Consider the following 25,623-nt stretch of genomic DNA (forward strand, 5'->3'; position numbering starts at 1 on the left):
AATCCAAAGATAAGTGAGAAAAGGGTATCTCGATTCATTTGAGTATTTGGTCAATTGAATATTCCATCCTCACACAGTCTATTTAATGAAAAATATAAGTAGAATATATTTAATAAAAAATATAAGTAGTATAAATTTAATCTGAGTTGTTCATGCTAAGGAGAAACCCAGATGATTTTCTTTAAATACATAAAAGAACTTAAAATAATAATTAATTTCCTGCATTTTCCAAGTCTCAAGCATGAAAGGGTGACTTCAGACACATCTGCTTTCTTCTCCTGTATAAGATGCTGTTTTCAGTCGGTCGTATTTTGGGTCAAACCTGAGGATTCTGCCACCCTTTACAGATAGAGTAAAAGAGCACCTATATTCTTTTGGGGCTTACGTGGGCGTGTAGGGGAACAACTTCCCAGTGTTTTAAGTAACTTGTGAAATGTAAGCGGGGTAAAGAAGCGTTATCTTTGTGTTTTTGGAGACCTGTCCTTGAGGCAGCCATCTTGTTGGCAGTGGGTGTCAGCCATCTTGTTGAAAAACACAGCAGCTTTTCCCCCATTTTTTTTTTTTTTTTTTTTTAGAACAAGGAAGCCATTACCACCCAAACCACGTATTCCTAATTTTCACAATTTCATTATTCTCGGATGAAATGATAATTTCTGCAGTTCAATCCTGGTTGTTTTCCGTGTCTGTATGACTAAAACCTCAGCAAAACGAATGGCAGTGGTTAATGCTGTAGAAAAGTACCTATTGAATATTTGATAGCAGATGCTAATGCTGCTCAGGAGTAGGTGGGTATTTGCACAGTAACACGCTACAGCAGCCCAACTATTAATGAGGATTAATTAGCAAATGATGTTGGCTGATTGACTGTTTTATGTACAATTTTAATAAAAAATACACTTGTAAAGCTCGAAGGAAAATAAAATTTAAAAAAAAGGTGTTTTTTCCGTCACGTCCTGAGATACACGCACATGCTGCCAAGCAGCACTTGACGCTACCCAAAAAGCCAGTTTTTGGCCCCAAACGAGCCAGCCACCAGCCCTGTGAGCTCTGGGCAGGGGCAAAGAGAGCCTGGGGGCTGAACCCCGCGGCGGCCCCGGCTCTGTCACATCGCCACTCCGTGACCTGCCGCTATCCCCTCAGGGCACCGCAGACTTTTGGAGCCACAAGATCCCGGGGGCGGCTCGGGGATCCCAAATCCACCCCACCAAACCCCCCCGGCGCCGCTGCCTGATGCCGGACTACATCTCCCAGCGCGCACCGCGACACCCTTCCCTTGTAGTCCCGAGGAACTACAACCCCCGTCCCTCCCCAGCGCCTTACCGTGCCGAGGACTACATTTCCCGGCGTGCCCCGCTCCTCCGCGGACAGGGGCGGGAGGCAGCCGCCCCGGGGGCGGCCATGAGCAGGCCGGCAGCCCGCCGCTAGGCCGCCGCCGCCAAGATGGCGTCCGTGCTGCTCCGCGCCTGCGGCCGGCCGGCCCGCCGCCTGCCGCGCTGCCGGGCCCCCAGCGGTGAGGCGCCCGGCGGGGCTGAGGGGGGGGCCGGGGGGAGCTGAGGGAGGGGAAGGAGGCAGGGAGGGGACGGCGACGGCCACGGCGACGCCCGGGGGGGTCCCTGGGGCTGGCTGAGGGGGTGCAGCCCCGGTGTTTTTTTCGCTGATTTTTTTTCATCCCCGGTTTCCTGGCGTTGTTCCCATTGCAGCCCGTGGGCCTCGCTCCGCTGTGTCCCTGAGGGAGGTCCCTCAGCCCCTTCCTTGGGGTTTGATCGTGAGGGAGATGTCAGCTTGGCTTCTTCCAAGTGGCCTCGCAAGATCTGGGAAATAAACCCAAAACCCAGCGTGCCATAACAGCTTCCATCACTAATTAGTATGATTTACCAGCAATCCAACTAATTTGTCAGTTTATATATCTTCCAGCCCTGCTTTGGTGTTCACGGCGAGGTTCAGCCGTGCCCGACACAGCCCCGGCTGTCAGAGCAGGCTGCCTGCACACACACCTCCTGGCAGCCCCGGCGGCCACACGTCCAATTATTGGCCTCGATAACAGCCAGCTTCTTGCTTACAGCCAGCGCTGAAGTGCGATAGTTCCTGCTGGTTGTCAGTGTGGTTCTTTTCCTCATGTTTTGTTTTTAGCTGTAGTTATAAAGACATTTATTTAGGCTGAGCTTGCACAGTGGCCTGAGCAAACAGCTGGGATTTCTTATCCATCCAGTTTTATTAAAAACGGGGAAGTGACACATCCGTGCACCTTCAGAGTAGGTGGGAGCTTTGGTTCCTCTGGTGGCATAGAGTAAGAAGAAATGCCACTAATCCCTCCGTTGTTGTTTGTTACAAATCTCACCCCAGATGAAAACTTTCATCTGCTGAAATGCTGTGGTAAAGCCAAATCGCTTGTGTGTTGTAACGTACTCTGCTCGTGGTATAACCAGGACTTCTTAATCGGAGTGTTAGTCCGTTATTAACACATCATTTTGTATCATTTTTTGTATAGTGTCTTGCTTTACTTAGCTCATCTTCTTTGCTTTACGTGTCAGTAATCTAAAATTAAGTTAAAGCTAAGTGCTTGTAAGAATCCTAAATGATGTTCTTGTAAAGATCAAGCTGTTAAGCACTGCAGGCTTGTAGTTTGTAGGGACTTACTTCATGTTAGCCTTTTCTTTTAAAAAACTCCCAGCAGTTAACAGAGCACAGATATTCTACGTTTAAAACCTTGGTTTTGATGTTCCACTGAAATACAAAACCAAACTTTCTGATGACCTGTTTTCCACAAGGAATATGTTTATGTGTAGCTTGTCTGCCACTGTCGCATCTCTTACTTCCAAAGCAAGTTCCCCTAATGGAGGTTTCTTAAATGAAGTGTTGAGTACGGTGAGCTATGTTCACCTTGTTCAGACACGTGTGTCTTAACCTAGAAGCAAGGAGTATGGACATTGCTCTTTTCTGAACCAGGTGTGTATTTTCATTCAGAGCTGGGTCACTCTTAGGTACATGGCTAGAACATAGACTCGGCCAAAAAGAGCTCTTTTTGACAGAACTAGCAAGGTTGAAATGAAGTTATTCTGTAGCTTGTTCCAGTCACATCCACGTTTTGCGTGCCCATTCACACTCCGAATGGCAGTGTGACAAGAATTGTTTGAGTCAGCATGTTTTCTTTCTTGTGGTAATTACGGAGTTTTGTTCTTTGTCCCCTTCTTTAGAATGAGTGGATCCTAGCTGGAAGAAAAATAAAGATAAGTGAAGTGAAAGGGTTGTGCTGGTAGTGAGCTCTGTTTAAGAAACTCCAAGTCAGCTTTGATCTTTTCCATGTCATTCCCCTTTGCTCTAGGTGCACCTGTCTGTAAAGGTAATGGCCTCTACCAGTAGGCCTCATTTTTTTTTGTTGTTGTGGGTGCAGTTTTTGGCTAATTTAGGCTTTGTGTGCTTCCTGGCACCGAGGTAAGGAAACAGATTACAGTGCTGGGGCTCATCCGTCAAGATTTTGACTACTCTGATTTGCTCAGCTGTTCCTTAGAGTAGGGGCATCCTTCTGAGATGGCTTGATTCTCAGGTCGAGAAATTCAGCCTTTGCTCAGAATGCCTTCTCAGCCTCTCAGGGCTTGATTTATGAGCCAGAAGGGACTGGCTTTTACTTGCAGTGATAGTGGTTACCTGTTAAACTTTGATGTAACTTGAGAAGGGTGAATCCTTTTCCTTTGACTTGATAATGCCGTAGCTTGTGTGGTAATGACATCAAAGCCCACTGAGCATGGGACGTGATAATCCCAAATTACTGGGATATTTCTTTGGTAAGTCAGTTTGTCTTTTTTCTTCTTCCTTCCGTGCCTCTTGATTGCCCTACCTGATTCTGAAGGTATCTCTTTTCCTGTAATAATTAGGCTGTGTTGTTGGGGAAGGCTTTAGTGCTGCATTTCCTCAAATACCACACTCTCTACTTCAGGTTCTGTCATAGGTTATACCTTTGATGATGGAAAAATTGACCGATAACCTTCAAAACCACCCTCATACCCTGCCATCTCTTGGCCTTGTCCAGAATTAGTAGGTGATAATCCATCCAGATCATCTCGTGTTGTGGTGGTGTGGAACCATGCAGAAATTACTTTTGCTTTCAGTGAGGTTTTTATGAGTTGCAGTTGCTTGTCCAAAGGACTCAGAGACTTGTTAAGGCAATTTAACAAGTTGCGGCAGTACCTCGTGTTGCACAGAGTTCGACTGTATGTATGGACAGTTTGCCTGAACACTTCTGGGGATGCCAGCCACGTTACAGAATTGCTTCCCACCTGTTTTTCCATTTCATCCCCTGAGTCAGGGGATTACAGATTGAGAGAAAGGAGGAGACCGTGACGTGTGCTTTGGCTTCTGCTGAAATACGATGAGGTTCTTAGGCTTTAGTACATCACATTGCTATTGTCAAAGCATAAAACCCCTCTTGCTTGGATGTTGGTGATTGTGCACAATCATCTAAAGTGTGGTTGTGCTTACAATAAGAAAGTCCAGTTGCTGCTAAGCACCTTTTTTATTGTATTTTCGTTGGTAGCTATCTCTTAATAAGACCAGTCTTTTACAATCATGTTCGTGAACAATTCACTCTATGGATAAATGACTTTCTGAATTTCAGAATGAATGCTAATAACTGGTGTTTTTCTAGGTAACTTGGGGGATCGGGCATGTCTAAGCTGTACGTCCCTGAGGTTGACAAACAAAATGTGAGTAAATACGATTTTTTTTCTAAACTCAGAGCTGTACCAAATTGTCAGTTAGTATACTATAATAGAATGCAGCTTTCACTCTTGTAGACAAAAATGTGCAAAACATCAGTTTCAGTTTATGTTACAGACAGATGAAGAAGTCTGAGTATTTACTACTCTTCGTCTGCCTGGTTGACTGGGGGAGAAGGAAAGTGAGATCTTCCTTTTTTCACCCACTTTGACCATTTTTGTTTCCCTCATGATGTGAAAGAAATAGAATATTAATATTTTGTTCTTGACTGATTCCAAGGGGCATAATGGGATTTCATGGGCTCCTTGTGTACTTCCTCTGGGGGGTTCCACAGAGGAAACATTCAATCAAATCTAACTTAAAACGTGTGGTTTGGTAGTTAGGAATGTAGTCACTGGAGTTGTATCTCAGTTAAACCACGGCAGTGTACTGTATGGTACAGCCTTGGTTGAGGCTCTCCTAGGAAGTGATGACCTCTTCTGAAAACGAATCCAGCTGCTACGTGTTCTTAAGACACTTGCGGAGTTGGATGTTGACAGAGTTCGTGCTTCGTTCCTGACCTGGCTCACAAGGCTTGCTTGAATTTTCTAATGCTTTACCTTGTAATATTGGACACCTACCGCAACAGTAGGTAGCTGCTATACAGGGTACTGTATCTGTATTTTATATATACAATGTAGGATATTGTATTTGCTGTTTTAATTTTGTCGTATTTTTCTGAAAAGCTGCGAAATATGAGCCTCCTTGCATATATTGAGTAGTTCTAATGTGCGTGTAAATAATGATTTTGAATAATGTCTTCTGTTTACATTTAATAAAAGAAAAAGAACAAAATTCTTAATAGGGTAGAAGACTGTTGCTCCTGTATGCATCACCTCAGTACCATGATGGAGCTTTATTTATAAAGTTTCTGCTGAAAAAGGGAAACAAGATGCATGGAGATAGGCAAAGAGGAACTCTAATGAAATTGGATTTCTCTGATGCTAATCACCCCCTAACTCAGCACCTGTTCCAAGTCTGCAGCCTGTGATCTCTCCAGTGTTTCCTTCAAACAGGAGAAGTAATAGAAGGGGCTCTATGTTATTTATGGTTTTACAGATTTATTTTCAAATGGAAGGCACTTATGGTCGCTGCTTTTTATTTAATTTGAGTAAAATAAGCTACATTTTCAAAGTAGTTTAAGATAGATGCAGTTGTTTTTTTTTGTTTTGTTTTGTTTTTTTTTGCTGGCCTGTTTTTTTGTCATGAAGTAAAGCTAAACGTTTAGACATCCTGGTCTTGGGATTCGTAGGTTTTCTTGGCTTTCCTAAAATATATGGTAGATGTTTCTCAACTGATGCAGCATCTGTTGGTAATCCTTGAATGCTTTCTTTTTCTTTTGAAGGACTGTACACTTTAAATATTGCACTAGTGTCTCTCCTGTTTATGCATACTCCAAAAAAGACCACTACTGTTGTTGGACTAGAGGATCTGAACGAACGTACTTTACTCTTATGAGCTCTTCTGGCTCATGGATGCCCCTAGCAGCCATAGGTGTTTTAGGTCCCCGGTATCTTCCAGTTAGATGGTGGCATTCTTCGCGTTCCCTTCAAGATGACTCCATAGTTGAAAAGTCACTGAAGTCCTTAAAGGACAAAAACAAGAAGCTGGAGGAAGGAGGACCTGTATATAGTCCAACGGAGGTGGAAGTCGTGAAAAAATCTATTGGACAGAGGATTGTGGATGAGCTGAAGCATTATTACCATGGTTTTCGGTTACTATGGATCGACACAAAAATAGCTGCAAGGATGCTCTGGAGAATCCTTCATGGAAATACGCTGTCACGTCGAGAACGGAGACAGGTACTGAGTGAAAACCAATTTCATTGTAGTGACCATACTGATCGCTCAATTTTTTCCAACTGAATTCATTCTTTTTGTTGGGTGTTGCTCCTAGAACTAAAATTGCTGTGTTGATTTCTCTCCTCGTCCCTCCTCCTCCTTTTAGTAACTCCCTGCGTGTTCACTAAAAACTTTTGATTTGATGAATTTGACAAGTATTTCCTCGTTATGTACCTAATTTTACAAAGTAATGATTAACAATTGACCATTTTCATGGACAATTTGAAAGTATCACGGTTCAGTGAAGTATGCAGAAATGTTTCTTTTCCTGTATTTGCAGGATTAGACAAATGACAGAAATGCATATGTAGCAGTTTTCATCTCCTGCTACAGCAGCAGTGGTTGATGGTATTTGGTCTCAGCATCTTCACACTACTTTCTGCTGGTACAAGAGTGCATTTGGCAGCTGATCCAGCCAGAGCATTGCTCAGCAATAAATTTAAAAGTCTGTGCTGACATAGAAGAGGAGATTGTGTATTGGGAAGAAAGAGCAGCTGAGGAGAGGGGGGGAAGTGAGGACAGCGGGACTTGAGGAAGTGGCAGTTCTGGTTTGTGCTGCCTTGTTCAGAGGTTTGGGATATTGGGAAAACCAAGTGAGACTTGTTAATTTATGGTTTAAAATGGAATCAAAAATCTTCCACAAGGCAGGACTGGAACCATTGGCTTTCCTGCATCTTTGGTGTTTGCTGAGCCATAATTGTGTGAAATGATACAAATCAGAGAAAAATACGAATACCATGGAAATGCTTCTGCTGAAAGATCAGAACTGAGTACTAGAAGGCATGAACCTATAGAATTAATACGGTATCTTTGGACAGGCATGCACTGTTTGGTCAATAGATGGGTTTGTTCACCTGATTGTTCTTTAGTACTGCCAGTTAGCGACCACGGAACTGTCTTTCTCATAGCTCTCTAGTGGCGTTTGGCCTTCCTGAACTTTATTTTTTTTTTGCAGAAGAGCACTTTCTCCTATTTTAAATAAAATAGGAGTTTCTGTGCAGGTATAAGTTGGTGTTCACGTTGATGTAGCATCTCTTCTTACAATGTACAAAGAGATGCTACAGTCTGTGTGGCAGCTGTAGGAAAAATAGTTTTAAGAACTACAGCAATGTGATTTTCTCAATCAAGGTTGTGTACTTTCTTGGTGTGGAGGTAGAGGATGTCCTGTTTCTGAAATAAAATTGTGGTAGGCTTTGAACCTAGGGTCAGTGAAGAGCAAAACAGCCTACAGCTGAACAAAACCTTTGCACATGCTTATTTTAAACCTTTATTTTTCTTTAACAGCTTTTTTTTTTTTTTTTTTAAATTTAGCCTTAAATGCAGACTGATTTAAAGAAGTCTAAAACACAGAAATGTTGCTCCTGGACTTCTTAAGTATATATATTCCTAAATATATTTATATGTATATATTTGGAGGACATACTGCTTTAAATGTATTTAACCGTGCATGAACCGACAGTCCAGAAAAATCTTATCTTCACTCAAACTGACAAATGAGTTATTTCTGCCTGCCCTTTCCTTCCTCTTTGGAGGCAATAATGGAAAGATAGCCAAGTAATCTAACCACATTAACAAGCAATTGCAGCGTGGCTAATGCAAGGGAACTACTGCTTATGTAAACCAAAAATCAGGCACAAAATTCTCCACGTACGATTGCTGGTGGGGCTTGGACTCAACAGGGTCACTTCTGTACGCTTAGGAGATAAGTCAGAAAGAAGGAAAGCATGCAAAATACAAGCACTGGCTGTTTAAAAACTACTTTCTACAGCAGGATAACTCAGGTCATTTAGGCTAGATGGCAGATACTACAGAGCTTGTGGTAAGTACATTGACCTTAACAGACCCTCCTGTCCTGGGGAGAGAAAAAAAGGGGAGCGTGTAGTATGTACAGCAGATAGAGCAGTCACAAGTCCTTCACGCTGTACTGCCAAACAATGTGTGTGTAATCATGCACCACTGCATTAGGTTATGTGCACAGATGTATTTCTTTCAGTTTCATGCAGTTTCATGGTTTATGGAAGCTGATCCAGGGCTGTGCTGCTGCAGAAGTTGCCTGTCCTGCTTGGTACTTAAATACAAGTGCTTCACCCCACCCCACCCCTTTTTAGTTTGTGCTAATCCTTTTCTGCATGTCTGCGTATGTATTTATGGGTTAGTTTTAGCTGGATCAGTGGTGTGCCTTCACGTTGGGACTGCTGGTGCACATTTATGACTTAATGCATTATCTCGGGTTAGTGTTACGTTAGCTTAATCCAGTTGTAAAACTGCTTCTTTAGGTTTGGATTTCACCACATACAAATACTTTCAGTATCTAAAAATAGATGCTGGATAGAAATAGGACCACTGCATTGCATTCTGTACAATCATTTGAACTTTTTCTAGGGAAAATATACTTGCTTGTATGACTTAATTTTTTCTTCTGAACTTTCTTACATCCTTTTGAACTCCCTGGTATTCATTTATCTTCTATTGTTGGAATGAATGGAAACATGTTTGAATCCGTAAACAACGGACCAAAGCTTCCTTTCTGGGAAGCTGAATTTGTTTCATACAGCAAAAAATGTCTAACTTTGTGTCGGAGAAGTGTGTGCTTTCCTCAAACTATATATAAGGTCTCGGGGTGGTTTTATGCCGAGAAAATGGTGACTAAAGTTTTATTGGTTTTGTACTCTACAAAGTGGTTCCACAGCAGCACGCAGCTTGTACGGGCTGTTTGTTGCTGTTGTTTTCCCTGGATTGGCATCAGTTTTGGGGAGGGAAAGAAAGGAAGAAGCATATATTTACTTGTGTAATAGCATTTATGTTGCTAGTTTTTATCAGTCATAACTATTTATTAAGTCATGATGTTGACTGACAGTGCTGTGGCAGTAGTGTACATCTGGCCTTCAGCCTCTGATTTAGGAACTGCCATTATTCCCAATAACTGCTTATTTGCTTTATGAAATGAGACAGAGTCAAGCAGGATCTGCACTCCCCCAATATAAACCAAGTTATTAAGCTTCAGAGTTCTGAAATATGACTACAGACTGTATGGCCTAATTCATGTGCTTGTGGGTGTACAGAAATCAAAAGGGCAATATTTATTTCATGCAGTTCAAGATTTAGTAACTAATGCATCTGCCTGCTTCAGGGGGATTACTGCTCTAGAAAAGCCCTAACTTAAAAAAAAATAAAAAAAATCTACCAAGCTGGGCTCATTACCCTGGATTTAAATGTACATTACAATTGTTATAAGGCCAGGGGGGAGGGATCTTTCATTTTATTCTTGATTACTTAGTCCATAGTAGCTCATGCATGTAAGAAGTGGTGGAGCACAAATAAAGATGAATAAAAGAAGTTAAGCAGCTTTAACAGCAACAAATGACCACCTCCTGTTTTCAGGTGCTTTTAAGAGGTTTAAATGAGATACTTGTTCAATAATCCTATTGAGACACAGTGAGGCTTTTGAAATACTTTCTATAGCATTGAAAACTGCAGAAACTCTGGCACTCTGTAGTATATAGCAACTTTAAGAAAAAGATACTAAAACCTGACTTCTTCACGCTCTTTGTTATTTTAAATTTCCTTTCTGGCAAATGTAGCTACATTTAAGTGGTAATTTTGATTCTAATACAGAGTATTTTTGAAATAAATATATAACATTTTGCTTATCAATACACTTTTTTTTTTATTTCTTCCAGTTTCTTCGAATATGCGCTGACCTCTTCCGCTTGGTTCCTTTCCTAGTTTTTCTCGTTGTCCCATTTATGGAATTTTTACTTCCAGTAGCTCTTAAGTTGTTCCCTAATATGCTTCCCTCTACATTTGAGACAAAGTCTAAAAAGGTAAGTAAGTGAATTTGTTTCAATTTTGCTTGGAAAAACTTAAAGCTTGCCTGTTAAATGTTACCTGAACATACTTTATGCCTGCTGTGCATGTCTGGGGAATCCTATTAACAAAATCCGTGATTTAATTCTTAATTAAAAGTTAATTAAGTGCTTTCTTGTAGCTAATATAGTTTTATAACCAACAAAAGCTGTAATGGCTTTTTTAAAATTATTTTTAGTGAGCAGGAAAATACATGCATCATTCTAGTTAAGATCATATTTTAATTTACAGATTATTTTATTCTGTAACAATTTCAGGAAGAATATTTGGCAACTTACTGTTATTAAGCTGTTCTAATGATTTATAAGGCTTTATATTGCTATATAAAATTAAAGTATATTATTACTAAATAAATATTTTTTAAGCCAAAATAAAATTTTATAAGGTACTAAGAGATACAGAATGGAAAAATCTACATGAGGGTTATTGGTAGCTACACATTTAAATAAGGTTCCACAGGCAGGATAGTAAAGTAAACAGTGCTGCAGTAATTAACAGAATAGCATTTCAGTTTCCTGGTTTGTCGTATATATGGAAGAGAAAACAGTTTTATTAAATAAAAGCGGGAAAAAAGCTTCTTATTTTGTCAAATAAAAACAGAAAATAATGCTCAGAAATTACATAGGAGCAGCAAAACTTGACATACATTTGAGGCTGTGAAGGGATTTTTAGGATGATTGCTCCAGGTGATCCTAGTATAAGCCTAACTGTGTTTCTGAGTTGTTTGGTTTTTTCACATTCTAGTGTGTGACCTAAACTATGTTTCAGTCATATCCAACACCAATTTTAGGTTATTACTAAAGATAACCTACTGTTTGGACTACTAGATATTTTTCGTCAGTATTGGGGTGTATTTTTGATGCTGTTCTGATGATTTTGCTGTTAACATCTAGGAATGAACCAGCGCCACCCTAGCTTTCTGTTTTGTACATGCAGGTGCTTGCTTAGCTGTCAAGGCTGTTAGCTTCTCTTTTTTTGTTGTTTTTGTTTTTTCTATTTGTTTGTTTTTTGGTATCTGTTTTCTATGACTGTTACAGAGCAGAAACAAAAGCTGCAAAACTTTTTTTCTGCTTTGCATTACATTCGTCAGTTTTTGATAGTCTTTATTCTTGATGCAAGTTTTTTTGTATCTATGCTAAATATGTTATATATCTTCTTATACATCGTTTGGTCTAAGCTTCATTTAATTTTTCTTGTTTAGTGCTTTGTAAAAGCAACCAGACCGTTCTCCCCTTTCCCTCAGACCCTGAAAAATTCTCCGTATCAGAACACAGAATAATTACATGAGGTTTGTAGGTAGTGACCTCCCAGTCAGCCACAGATACAGTCAATCACTGGGAATTGTGTATTGCATCTAAGTAACTATTAAGTTCTAATTCTGCAATAAATCCCCCTTTTATTTTGGGTGAGGTGTGAAGTAGAACGTGACCTGGATACAAGAGTTGGGAGTTAGCCAAACCAAAGTTGATTACTTTCTGTTTTTTTGTTCCTAGGTGGGTGGGTTTATGTTAGTAGTAGTGGGTGAGGCCACTCATGTTGTATTCCACTCTGTTGGCATTGCACCTTGTGCTTTATGGAGCTTTGCGCTGTTCAACCTGAATTTGTGTGATTTAAGCGCTGCAAATAACTTGTCTGAGGGCAGAAGAAGTGGTATTTAGTGCGTGTATCTTTGGAATGAACATTTAAAATCAATTTAAAATCAAATTATTTTTTTTAACAGGAGGAGAGATTGAAGAAACAACTGAGAGTAAAGCTTGAATTGGCTAAATTCCTTCAAGACACGATTGAGGAGATGGCCTTAAAAAATAAAGCAGCCAAAGGAAATGTTACAAAAGATTTTTCAACTTTCTTTCAAAAGGTAAAAAAAAAAAAAAAAAAAAAAAGCTTGATATTTTGTTTGGTCTGTGGTAATTGGCAGTTCCCTTTCCTTCCCTTTACATATCATCAACTACCTGTTCTGTTGGATTTGAAAGAGCAGGATTTTCTTCAGGATAGATTTATTTTTTTTGCATGTAATACTTCACTGTTCTTAGCTTTTGTATTCTAGCTGGTGCTCTTACTCTCTCCTTAATTCTAGAAGGAATATACTTCTGCTCATTTTCTTTGCGTTCTTATCTTATCTCTTTGTTAATGAGTTAATTCTGACATCCCAAAGAGTACGTATGCAGTGTTTACACGTAGTTCTTGGCCTGGTTTTGTGAACACTGGGTGTTAAAATGCAAAGACAAATAGTTCTTTCCTAAGTACCTGATTAAAAGTCATTGGAGGAAATGTAAAGTTTGTTCTTTTTTTTTTTGTCATATTTAATCCTATCTTCATTTTTTTTTTTTTTAACACAGTTTCTATACAGCTGAAATCCTTTGAGATGCTGACTAGAATTTAGGGTTTCGCTAGAATATGGGTGTTATATTTGGTACAAGTTTTTTCTATTATCACACTTGCTGGAACATAGACTGCACGTCAAACACCTCCCTCATAAGTTGACCGCCGCTAGGTTTGATAGTTGTTTCCTTTCACCAAGTAGTAGGTAAGGTATTCTCTGGAGAGAAGAAAAATGCATTCATAAATCTTCTCAGGATAGGATTCATCTCAGTCCACTCACACTTCTGCTTTCTGTAGTTGTGGGGCTGTTCAACTGAGACAAGGACCATCTGCTGCTGCCAGGTGCTTTTCTGAAAGTAAAAGTGTCATCTCTCTTCTTGAGGAGAGTAGGAATGGCTGAGAGTTTTAAGCAAAGTCAGGGGCTCTTGCCCTTTGCACAGAAAAAGACACACAAGCCTGGGGATTTGAGACCTGAGCTTTTCAAGGCTTGTTAGTTAGCTTGAGCTTTTTCTGCTTGTGAGTGCAGAGACTAAACTTCTTAAAGGGTGGGGTAATAAGTTGATGGCAGCAAGTGGGGTACTTCCAATAATGGTATTGCTGTTGGCAACTTGTGCCAGTATCTGCTTGCAAAGTCCATGTACTTTGAAGCTGCTTTGCAGTCAAGGGTTTCTGTCCTTTTTTATCTGCAGAAAATCTCAAGTGATTAGTTACCATGACTAGTACCAGAAGCATTAAAACTTTCTTCTGCAGACTCTGGGAGCATGCCACTGCCATGATTCATATTTGAAACATTTCATTTTCTTTTGAAAGAACGACTAAGAATTTAAATTCAGGGGTTAATTTCTATGGAAATTAATGACGTATCACTCCACTTTTGCTAGGGGGAGTTCCAAGCTTCTGTGATGACTAAAAGGAAGCTTCAGGCCCTGCTTTCCTTATGTGTGGGTGTGCTTTTTACAGCCATAACTTTCTCGTTTGTGCCATGGAGACGAACTCTGATGTCATTTCACCATCCTAGAAAATAAATGTCAGAGTAAAAAGAAGGTTAAATGTTTCCCCACTGCTTCTGCATTGAAGTATTTGCTTCTACAGGATCCACTGATTACAGGCTTTAACAAGTTTGCTTCAGAACTGTCTTGTTTTGTAGCTCATGATGAAGTGTCAATTTGCACTCTAAAGAAATAGGGTGTTTTTTTCCCTCTTTCTCTACGTATTTTGTCTCTGCCAAAACTCAGCTTTAAGCAAAGAAGAAAATACTTCTAATGTTTTCCTAAGGTTCCAGTATTAGCTCCTGTGTTGAAGGAGCTGGTGATACGGAGTAACAAGGCCTTTGACCTTCCTTTCTCAGAATTAGTTTCTCTGCTACCCAGCCATCCGGGAAGTTAATGGATTCAAAATCATCCAAATCTTTATCTTTTATTAATCAGCTATTGATTAAAAGAGTTGAGTTAACTAAAACAAGTAGGTGCAATAAACCAGGCTATATAGGATTTTAGACTGTACTTACTATCAGTTAACTTACGTTTGCAGGGCTTAAAAAGGGTAGAGGGATTAGGAAATTTTTGTCTATCTACTCTTTAAACTGAAGGTGTTAAGTGGCTGGAAGTTAGTCTTTGATTGTTAGGTTCTGTAAATTTTTGATTCAGTAATATCGCCAATAAGCACTTAATGGTATACTTAAAATAGTATAATCAACAGCATTATACATAACAAAGTTCTACTATGCCCTGATGAGACTAAGGATTTTTTTTTCCTGCTTTAAACTGTTATTTTTGCTTCTAGTATTTCAATTTAATTACTGTGAAGTACACATTATGTAAAGACTTAACTTTGCATTTGTATAAGCATTTACATAGATCCTTCCATCTAGATTCATTCAGTGTTCTGCCAGATAGTGGTTTATACTTTGGAGTAACTTCAAGCGTGTTTGCATTGAGATGCTGCAGAACAGCTAGGAATTTGAAGCAAAACAATATTGTAACAGTCGCAGTTGTGGAGAGGATTTAGGTAGGCAAGTTCCCAAATTATCACTTCATAGGGACCCCAATGTTGCAAATATTTACAATTGGGAATTGTGGCATGCTTCTCAGTGTATCTTAACAGACTGATGCTTTTAACATGCTTTATGTTCACTAAACATGGTACCAGAAAGAATACTTGCCTACGTGACTTCTGTAGCAACTGTTCTTCTGTACTTCTCTTAGGTATTTTGAGATATTTCAAGGCAGTGCCAATTCAGAGAAAACTACTCATTAGTATACATATGCATCTAATTGTTGGTTTTGATTGATTTTATCTAGCTAAGTGCATTATGCAGTGCTGCTGGGAACTGTTAACACCATCAACTCTATTGTCTTTTATAGTAAACGCTTATTTTTTGGAAAAAAAAAAAAGACAAAAACAAAAAACAAACAACAACAACAAAAAACATGACTTCCTTATATCTTATTTCCTATTACGAAAGTTGAGGCAAAGTACCTGACAAATGAGATCAATTCTTATTGTTCAAAATAATGTCCAAGCATGGAATTTGCTTTGAAAGGCTTTTTGTTTCTTTGTTTTTCTTACAGATCAGGGAAACTGGCGAAAGACCCAGTAATGAAGAGATCTTAAGGTTCTCGAAACTATTTGAAGATGAGTTGACTCTGGACAATCTTACCAGGCCTCAGCTGGTGGCACTTTGTAAATTGCTGGAACTTCAATCAATTGGGACAAATAACTTCCTCCGTTTCCAGTTGACTATGAGGCTGAGAAGTATAAAAGCAGATGACAAAGTGAGTCATTTGAAATATGTACTGGTTAATAATGTTTATGTGTAAGACTGGGTGTATTTCTGTAAACTTTTTCTAAGTATTTTCCTGTTTTTGTCTTAATTATTTTTGAGCTAACTTAAAAAGGCTTCAAGAGTTTTTGTAATCTTATGTCTCTCTAAAGAAAAACCTGCCATTTTTTAATCTACCATTAATTACAATGAAATTAATCGTATTAAAAAGAAGAGCATTTCTGTGAAACTATAACTTGTGAAGGAGCTAATAGAAATACAAACTCAGAGAGAAATTGGCATTACCATGATGGAGCTGTTAAGATCACAGTATAATGTTCACTGCTGTTTGAGAAGTGCAGGCTGTTTGGTGTTATCACAGCAGCCTCTAGTGGCCATTGTAAAAAAAAAAAAAAGCAAAAAACAAAAAACAAAACAAAACAAAAAAAACAGACTTCTGGGAGCACGTTGATGGTTGTTTTTCATTTTTGAGCTGTTACATGTTGAGTTTATTTTACGTTCTGTGCAGCTGATTGCTGAAGAAGGAGTTGATACCCTGACTGTTAAAGAGCTGCAGGCAGCATGTCGTGCACGAGGAATGAGAGCCCTTGGTGTGACAGAGGAGCGTCTCAAAGAACAGCTAAAACAGGTATGTTTTTGCAACATTGAATGCCCAGGCTTAATTTTAATTGCTAGCTATGATTCTTGTTATTATTCTGATAAGATATTTTGATTCTATTCTTATTAAAGGCAGGGCTAAAACAGTCTCCTTAATAACCTTTTGTCATATGTACTGTATAAGTAAATAGTAGCTTCTGTTTTTTAACTGGGCCATGATGTTTTGATGATGCAAATACATACATACATAGTCTTAAATATGTTTTTAATTTTGCCTCTTTGTCTTGTTAACTATCTGTATTACTCTAAAAAAAAAACACTTTTATCTGAGTATATCTTAGAGAAAATAAATTTTGTCTTTTGGTTGTCTGGTTTAGAGGAAGATGCATAAGAAACAAAATAATTCCTCAAATATTCTATACGTCTTCAAACAAATTACTTCTTCAAACACTTCTTCAATGCAATTTCTCTTTAATTTTTTGCTGCTTATAGGCTGTAGCTCCTGTGCTAGGATGTTGATTGATAACTAGTGATAAAAATTAGAATTTACTCTTGTGTATATGCTTGAATTGATTTGTCAAAAGAGAAAGAAATCCAAAAGCTGAAGGCTTCTGTTTTATGTATTGTATTCATAGTGGCTAGATCTGCACCTGAACCAGGAAATCCCTACTTCACTGCTAATTTTATCCAGAGCCATGTATCTTCCAGACACCCTTTCTCCAGCTGATCAGCTCAAAACAACGCTTCAGACACTACCAGAGAGTGTTGTAAGTATGATTTATACAGTTCATAACTAACTCTCATTATCATCACTGAAAATCCTGTTTAGAGCAGTAGATATTCTTCATTCTTTTCTTTGAAAAGCTGAAAAATGGGTAGGTTTATTTGAGTGGCCTTGGAACACACTGGTTGGATTTGGAGGGGCCTGAGAATAAAGCAAATGAAAAGCATTATTTCATTGCATGAGGGTAGACAGTAGTATAGAAATATATGCAATACACTTTTACTTGAATAAGATCCAAACTACACTGTAGGCAATATAAAGATGCATACAGTGTTTGCAGGCTCTGCTGCTATGTTGATTATGGTTAATAAGACATGGAGTTGAAGTTTGAGTTGCTCTATGGATTTCTTTTTCTGGGTATTGGTGGTTGTTCTAGATGAATTCAGACCTTTTCATGTGTAGATGAAATTTCTCAAGCCACATTTAAGAATGAGAGGTGAAACTGCTGATCATAATTTTCCACTTCATGAAGAACAGAGGTGGAAATACTCATAAATGTCACATATCTACAATCTTCCATTGAAAATTGACTGAGACATGACAGGCTGGGATATGGCTCTTGACTTACTGATTTCTTGTTGGATCTGGAAGCTGTCATGGCTGAGCTCAGTTGCTCGTATCAAAATTAATTCTATCTTCAAAACAACTTGTTATGTAGGTTTACAGATCCAAGTGTGACTTTGGCCAAAAGCAGACTGTATGGATAAAGTTGCGTTATTCTCTTACAGGACTTAAATTTTGTTTCACCAAATTGTGTATATGTGTTATGAACAGTAATGCTAGAAAAATACCTCCGGTTTGTGGAAGAAAGATCTATTAAAATCAGTCATTCTCTCTAGTGGTGCTTTTTATGTGAATTCCATCTTTCCTATCATAATGGAGGTTAGTTATCACTTGAAATGAATTCATTTCTACCTTAATAGCAATAACAGCTGTGGAGATCCTTGAGGCAGATTTTTATTGTTTCTCTATTTCAGAAGTGGAACCTTTTATGTGGTTTACAAATCCAGTTATTAGCGCACCACATAGTTCTTAAGTGTATGGTGTTTTGCTATTTTTCTTGGTTTACCTGATTTGTAAAAATTTGAATTTATTCTGTGTTAAACTCAGCCAGGAGTTGAAAATAGATGCACAACTGTGTTCCTCTTAACGTAGCTGTTTGTGGTTTTTGTTGCAAAGGTACACTTCAAGAAACCTTGCCATCAGTAATAGCTTTTACTGTATTTTTCTGCTCCAGGGTTACAGTTAGATCTGCTTGTCCTGTGCTGTTTCTTTGTCACTTTAGTGTTAAATTGTTTACCCTCAAATCTATATGAGACGAATTTCTTCTGTGATACTGTTCTCAGAATTCATAAATAACAGGAGATGGTTTATTACGTTCACTCAGAGACTGAAACTGTTTACTATACAACATACCACGAAGTATTCTATGCATCCCTGTATATTAGCTTCTTAATTGAGAATATCCTTAGCAAGGAGGCCATGAACCAAACTTATGTAGGGTTAGATAAACTTAGAAACTGGAACTCAGAAACTGCAAAAGCAAGACTTGTAATCAAGACAATTTCAGGAAAACCAATTATTTCAGTCTTTTATTGTGAAAATGTTAATGTTTTGTAAAGAGAGAAATTATTTGAATAGAGTATTGGTGATCTTGAAAGAAAGAGAATGAAGAATGTATTACACTTTCAGAATGGAAAGCTCTCATTTTCAGAGAAAGAATAATCTTTTTCTGAAAAATGGGGGAAAAAAATAGGACAGTTTTCTGGTGTTTTAATTGCATTCATTAGCATACCTGTACTACCTATCTCAGTAACGGTATACAGACTGTTTATGTTATGTAGCAAGAGAGAGATTTTTATAGACCTCTTGCATTATTTTTAGGCCAAAGAGGCTCAAGTCAAAGTGGCAGAAGTTGAAGGTGAGAAAATAGATAACAAAGCACGACTGGAAGCAACACTTCAGGAGGAAGAAGCCATCAGGAAAGAAAATGAAGAAAAAGAGTTGGAAAGAATGTCTGAAGCTGCAGAGAAAGCCAAAGAAACCCTTCAAGCTGTAAGTTCTGTTCTCAACTGCTGAGAAATAAACATCAGTGTCGTGATGAAAAGCAGCATGTTATGGGTTATTGCCTCTGTTCCACACACTGTCTGCAGTAAACTGGACTTTAGGTCTACGTCCAAAAAAGGTGGGAAAACTTTAAGACAGAATACAACACAGAAGGATTCACTGTGAAACACAGACTTTGCCTTATGTATCTCTGATTTCTCTTCTTAATCAGAGTAATGAAAGAAACCATTTATTCCTCTAGCAAAAGGCATGGTGGCTTGTGTTTTTTCTTGTTAATTTTGACTTTTAGTGTGTGTGTTTTTCATTACTGTAAATTTAGTTCTTGCTTTTGGCTCTATTTGTCATTAACCAGGTGATGTCCTTGGTGTAGTACTTGAGTATAAACGCTGCTGCTGGGCTGGCTTACTGAGTGCATAAAGCCTCAGTTGTTCACAGGCACAGTTTGTTAAGCATGTTTGGTATTTTAATATGCAACCACTTGATATATTGCAATTTTTTTAGCATTGTCATAAAAAAGTCTACATCTGCTTTGGCAACTACTTCTATTTTAAGAAGCCATTCTTTGCTGATCCTAATACAGATAACATTATCTTTGTTTAATTAAACTTCTCGGGTCCGTCAAATTTAGAAAGAGGTGGACTCAGCAGCAGATCTTGAACCAGCTGATTTGCAAGTTAAAAGTCAGATGGCTATGGATGGTGAACAAGAACTGGCAAGGGCAGATAAGGAGACCTTGAAAGACACGGCACCTGTACTGGAGGGCATTAAGGTAATCTGGAAAACTGTACGTGATTGAAAATGTGTAACCATGAAGTATTTCCTTTATCTGTATTATTGAAACTAATGCCTGTTTTGGGGGGCATTTGCACTGGATACAGACATAAAAAAAGCTATGCATGTTTATATATATAATACATAAATTTTCATATTTATAAATGCATAAACCTGTGTGTATATATATGTATATGTAGTTAACATAAGGAAGGTGAGGACAAGAGTAGGTAAAGGTGAGTGTTTGTTTCTTTTCAAGGGTGTAATTCAGACCAAAGGATTAAATACAGAGATTCCCAGATTTGAACTAAACTACTGACTTCCTCTTCTAAGCAGATATGTGCACTATATGTATACTATAAAAATTTGTAGTATATTCTCTTGCCATTTCTTCAGTATATTGCTGAACATAATTCCTACCACTGTTAGAAGTTAATTTCTAGGATTATCATACTTTGCGTGCTTTGCATCAGAGCATGCTTTGTTAGTCAGGTAACTGTTTGCTGTCTGGCTTGGTTGTGGCTGGATAAATTGAAAAAAAAGGTCGTACAAAAACAGAATTTAGCTGAATCTTTTTGCAGTCTTTATCTTCACTCCAGTTTATGGATGTCTTTTTGTGGGGAGCTCAAAACTGGGTGCAGTGTTTAGATGTGGCCAGATGAAGTGCATACCAAGTGCCAGGTAAAGACGCGTAGTCAGTCCCGTCAATCTACTGATTTTGACCCTGGTTGCTGTTAGCTTTTGCTGCCAGAGCATGCTGCTGGCTTGTGATCATGTTGCTGTCTGTTGAGGCTACCCAAATGCTTTTCAGCAGAGCTCTCATGAAGTGGTCATAAAGAACAGGCTTGCATATATTCAGGAAGAAAATAGGTTCCAAGCATAAGTTTAGAGAACTCTTCAAAAGAGTTACTCTTTCAACTCTGGATATGAATACCAAACCAAGATTATTTTTTTTAAGAGAATTAAGAAATTGAGACTGTGGAATAGGCATTTCACATTTAAAATACTCTAGCCATAGTTTTGCAATTACTGACAATAGCATGATATGAAATAGATGTTCTGAAAATGTAGGAAACTTGTAATATTGTTACACTCTTGCATAACTTAAAATACTGCTGTAGAAGATTGGGGAGGTTCGTTTTCATGTTCTTCTTGGGTTTGTAACATTTTTCCATAAAATAATATACGTAGAGATTGTGTAGCCCAATCCTGTTGCTCAAAGCAGAGTCAGCTGGAAGGGCTAGGGAGGTGATCGTCCCCCTGTACTCAGCTCTGGTGAGGCCGCACCTCGAGTACTGTGTTCAGTTTTGGGCCCCTCGCTACAAGAAGGACATCGAGGTGCTTGAGCGGGTGCAGAGAAGGGCGACGAAGCTGGTGAGGGGCCTGGAGAACAAGTCCTATGAGGAGTGGCTGAGGGAGCTGGGCTTGTTCAGCCTGGAGAAGAGGAGGCTCAGGGGCGACCTTATCGCTCTTTTTAGGTACCTCAAGGGAGGCTGTAGCGAGGTGGGGGTTGTCCTGTTCTCCCACGTGCCTGGTGACAGGACGAGGGGGAATGGGCTTAAGTTGAGCCAGGGGAGTTTTAGGTTAGATGTTAGGAAGAACTTCTTCACTGAAAGGGTTGTGAGGCACTGTAACAGGCTGCCCAGGGAAGTGGTGGAGTCACCATCCCTGGAGGTCTTTAAAAGACGTTTAGATGTAGAGCTTAGGGAAATGGTTTAGTGGGGACTGTTAGCGTTAGGTCAGAGGTTGGACTTGATGACCTTGAGGTCTCTTCCAACCTAGAAAATTCTGTGATTCTGTGATTCTGTGAATGCCCAGGACTGTGTTCATTTTGGTTTTGAGTATCTGCAAGGATGGAGACTTCAGTGCTTCTCTGTCTGCAGACTTGTTGAGGGTCCAGTGTGTACCATCCCGGAGGTCACTAATGGAAGTGTTGGGCATACTGTTGACCCCTGGGGTACACCAGTATTGACTAGCTTCTACTTCCAGGACACTGTCATTATCTACCTGCTATTATTATAACATAATGTGTTTAATTTAAACTGCTGCCAAACAGATATTAATGGTAACAGCAGAATTTGGGAGAGATTTATTTCAGGTAAAGATAATACAAAATGGAATAACTAAGGGAATTAAACATTTTATTTCAAACTCTTATTTCCACATTAGTGTTACCTGTTGAGGGAAAAATATTAGACTGACTTCTTGAAGATGACTAATTTTATTTTAGGCAGAGGAATTTTTTTTGAGTTGCTTTTTTTTTTTTTTTTTTTTTTTTTTTTTGGCTACTGTATTAAAATCAAAAGCAAGGTTGATGTTTAGACAGTAACAGGACACTATATACTCAGTTTCAAAGGGCATGAACGCATAGTTTAAGAAGTTCCGTAGTTGTTTCTTGGAAGCATATCATCCCATATGTTTATGGCATCCTTGTTTGCCTGTGTCTTTCTGTACTCTGCTTATATGGCTGAGAGTCTTTTCAGAACAAAAGCTGGTATCCGGGTAGGACTAATGCAGTACCCTAACTGTGCCTGCTAACGTGGGATTTTAGTATTTTTAATGAATAATTCTTTAAATTTTATTTTTGATGTATTTGTTTAGGGGTTACATTTCTATTCTTGGCACTTTAAAAGACAAATAGACATCACAAACCATGGATGTTCATACACATCATTACACAAGTTGTTGAAGATCATTTTGTTCCAGCTCAGCTTCCTGAACTTCGTTCTGCAAAATCTTTTGTGTAATGAATATTTCCTGTATATAATATCAGAATCATTTCTCAGTTTGGGTTTTCCATTCAGCAGAGAAGGAAGTAAAAAACTTTTAAATGAGACATTTAGGTATAGGACTTCAAATAGCCAAAACACACATAATGAATCATACTACCTGGTCTTGCTACTAATGTGCTTAGAAAGTACCATGGCCAACTAATTCCCTTAGTATTTAAGATTAGATTTTGGAGCATTAGCTCCAAAATGCCAGTCTGTACTATGTTGACTCTGAATATAGAAAAAGAATCTGGAGCGTGTCCTTTCCTAGAGTTTTGGGGAAAATACACACGTATCTTTCACTGATCTGTATATATTTTCTGTTACAGGGTGAGGAAATAACTAAGGAGGAGATTGACATGCTGAGTGATGCTTGTAACAAGCTGCAGGAACAGAAGAAATCACTAACAAAGGAAAAGGAGGAGCTTGAGGAATTGAAGGGTGATATCCAGGAATATAATGAGGTAAAGTGGGGAAGGAAGTGTTTGATTTTTTTTTTTTTTTTTTTTTAGAATTCCTGTTCATTATCAGTTTTTGTATAAATGACCCCGCATGATCAAAGATTATCTTGGATGTCTGTTAGCTTGCATTTGGTAGCTGAGTAATTGAGGTTTATACTGCTTTATGGGACAATGCAGAGCTTTATTGGCTCAATGTGTTTAAAGCCTAGTTAGAATCATTGGAGTAGTTTCCACTAAGTGAGGGTCCTTTTCCTGCTCTTATTTCTAGTGTGACCAGAATAACATGTGCTGAGCATGCTGCAGTTCTTTCTTGTCAAGCATAGATGTCACTATTACAGATGCCTTGAGTTAATGAGTAAATCAGTATTACAAAGGCTGTAGAAAGTACCATCTAAAGGATGCATGAAAATGGCTGCAGTGCTAAGAGTTTGCTCTAATTTCACTTTGGCTTTGTATGTCATTTTATTTACAAATGGTGCTAAATGGCACTTGAAATGCTCATCTCTTAGGTTAGTAGTGGCTGTTGTAGAGAATTCAGACCCACAGAAATGTTTTTCTTTCTTGTGACCATTTCTTTCAGGATTTGCAAGAAATAAAGGAGCTCTCTAAGACTGGCCAGGAAGAGGTAGTGGAAGAGTCAAAGGCAAGCAAGCGATTGACCAAAAGGGTGAACCGAATGATTGGTCAGATAGATAAAATTATTAATGAGTTGGAGACAAACCAAAAGACGGTGGATGTAAAGGTGGATGATGGTGCTAGTCCTCCTGCTGGGTAAGTATCTAGAGAGCACTGAATGTATCTCTTACTGATCATCTTAAGTCTTTCTGATGTCTGAAGTCTGATTAGAAAAGACTTAGAAAATAAGTTGTTTAAAATCTCAATATTTATTTTAAAAACAAAATTAACAAAATTGTCCCATAGATTTTTTTTTTTTCTTCTGCAGTGTGTTAGATACGGTTGAAGTGATGATAGGAAAGCAACAGGTATAATTTTGTTGGGTGCTTGTCAGGAAGGAGGGGGTTCTGAAAGCCAGGATGTTGATTAGCATCATATCATCTGTAACACATGTGGCACTAATGATGGTGCAGGTGAAATCATGCCTTCAGTAATGCTGCTCAGCCAGTATGTTTGCCCTGTGTCACTGAAAGACTGTGCAAAAGTATGGTGAGCATGTTCATGTTCTGCTTCAGTAGTGAACATGTAATGAGGGGAAAAATAACAATAAAATCTGTTCTGTCTGGTGTAAGCAGACAACATCTTGAAGAGAAATGAGGGAACAGATCTAATGGAAGCAAGGAGGTAAATTTACATGGTTCCCTTCTGAAGACTTGCTTCATTTCAATTTTGACACACTTGCAAATGTGATGGTAAAATTAGTATTTGAGAGGTCTGGCTAAAAAGTTTATCCCAAATCAAAGATCACCCCTTTCAAGTAAAAGCTAACAATTCTCATTTGAAACTTCATTTATCAACACTTCCCCAAATCTTGATGGTACTAGAGGCTTTCAGGCAGTGACATGTCACACAGTCATATGTTACTTATTATGACGATGAGATATCAATAAACTGTGACAATTTTCAATTTGTGGTTATAAATGCAGTGTTAAAATTTGTGCTTGCACAATTTTGTGTAACTCATTAAGCTTCCCAGCTTCCAAAGAGCATAACCTAAACAGAAATAAGGATTTTGCTTCATTTCTTGCAAACTTATTTTTTTCCAGTCCCCAGGGCAAGCAGTCATTTGTTTCAGATTTTCTATGAGATTAAGGAGGCCATTTGAAAGGTGCTATAGAGGGTTCTTGATCAAAACCATCCAAATTTGTAAATTAAAAATAAAATACAGCATCTGCTTGTATTGAATATAATTATGCTTTATTTAATGCATGGCTTTGGGGAGGAGAACTTCAATTTTGTGTGTGATTTGTTAACAATTGAAAATGGTAAGTTTGAACATTTGCTTAATTGCCAAAGGTTTGTTTTTTAATGTTTAAGTCAAAGCAGTCATTATGTAGCCATGAAAAATCATAGAAGCAAAAGTGCAGGATAATTAGTGGCATTCTGAGAATCATAGAATGGTTTGGGCTGGAAGAGACCTTAAAGATCATCTAATTCCAATCCCCTGCACTGGGTAGGGACACCTCCCACCAGACCAGGCTGCCCAAAGCCCCATCTAGCCTGGCCTTGGACACTGTCAGGGATGGGGCATCCACAGCTTGTGTGGACAGCCTGTTCAGTGCATCACCACTCTCTGAGTGAAGAATTTCTTCTACCTGATTTTCATTGAAAATGAAATGGCCCTTGAATAAAAATCATTCTGTGCTTAGAGATTAGGGGCATGTATGGAGCATTAAAGCCCTTCTATTTAATATTTATTCCGCTCACTGTCTCCTGTATTTCAGCTTGACCTGTGCTGGAAGATGGTTCCTTAATAAAACTGCATAAACAAGCAGAGGTTTCAGGTTGCAGGAAACAGACAACTTCATGAGATGAATAAGCAGATACTGGGAACACTTGAAAACTAGTTCTAATGTGAAGTTTAGTCCTTTCCTTTACAGAGTGTATTCTTTGGTATGAGGAAATGAAGCCTATTTTAATGAAATAGCCAAGT

The 25,623-nt window shown here is 38.7% G+C and overlaps 1 protein-coding gene across 1 annotated transcript in view; it reads left to right on the forward strand.

Annotated features, from left to right (window-relative positions):
• The first annotated feature begins 1,376 nt into the window (after positions 1–1,376).
• LETM1 (leucine zipper and EF-hand containing transmembrane protein 1) overlaps positions 1,377–25,623 on the forward strand; it is a 30,238-nt gene continuing 5,991 nt past the window's right edge. Inside the window, exons 1-12 of the mRNA XM_084286663.1 lie at positions 1,377–1,510; positions 4,643–4,700; positions 6,098–6,554; positions 10,274–10,417; positions 12,181–12,318; positions 15,353–15,556; positions 16,073–16,192; positions 16,797–16,928; positions 18,830–19,000; positions 19,641–19,781; positions 22,884–23,018; positions 23,596–23,786. Coding sequence (XP_084142789.1) covers positions 1,441–1,510; positions 4,643–4,700; positions 6,098–6,554; positions 10,274–10,417; positions 12,181–12,318; positions 15,353–15,556; positions 16,073–16,192; positions 16,797–16,928; positions 18,830–19,000; positions 19,641–19,781; positions 22,884–23,018; positions 23,596–23,786 — 1,961 coding nt within the window. The 5' untranslated portion in view covers positions 1,377–1,440. The remainder of the gene's footprint in view (positions 1,511–4,642; positions 4,701–6,097; positions 6,555–10,273; positions 10,418–12,180; positions 12,319–15,352; positions 15,557–16,072; positions 16,193–16,796; positions 16,929–18,829; positions 19,001–19,640; positions 19,782–22,883; positions 23,019–23,595; positions 23,787–25,623) is intronic.

This window comes from Netta rufina, assembly GCF_964035555.1.
Source record: "Netta rufina genome assembly, chromosome: 4".
Lineage (NCBI taxonomy): Eukaryota > Metazoa > Chordata > Aves > Anseriformes > Anatidae > Netta > Netta rufina.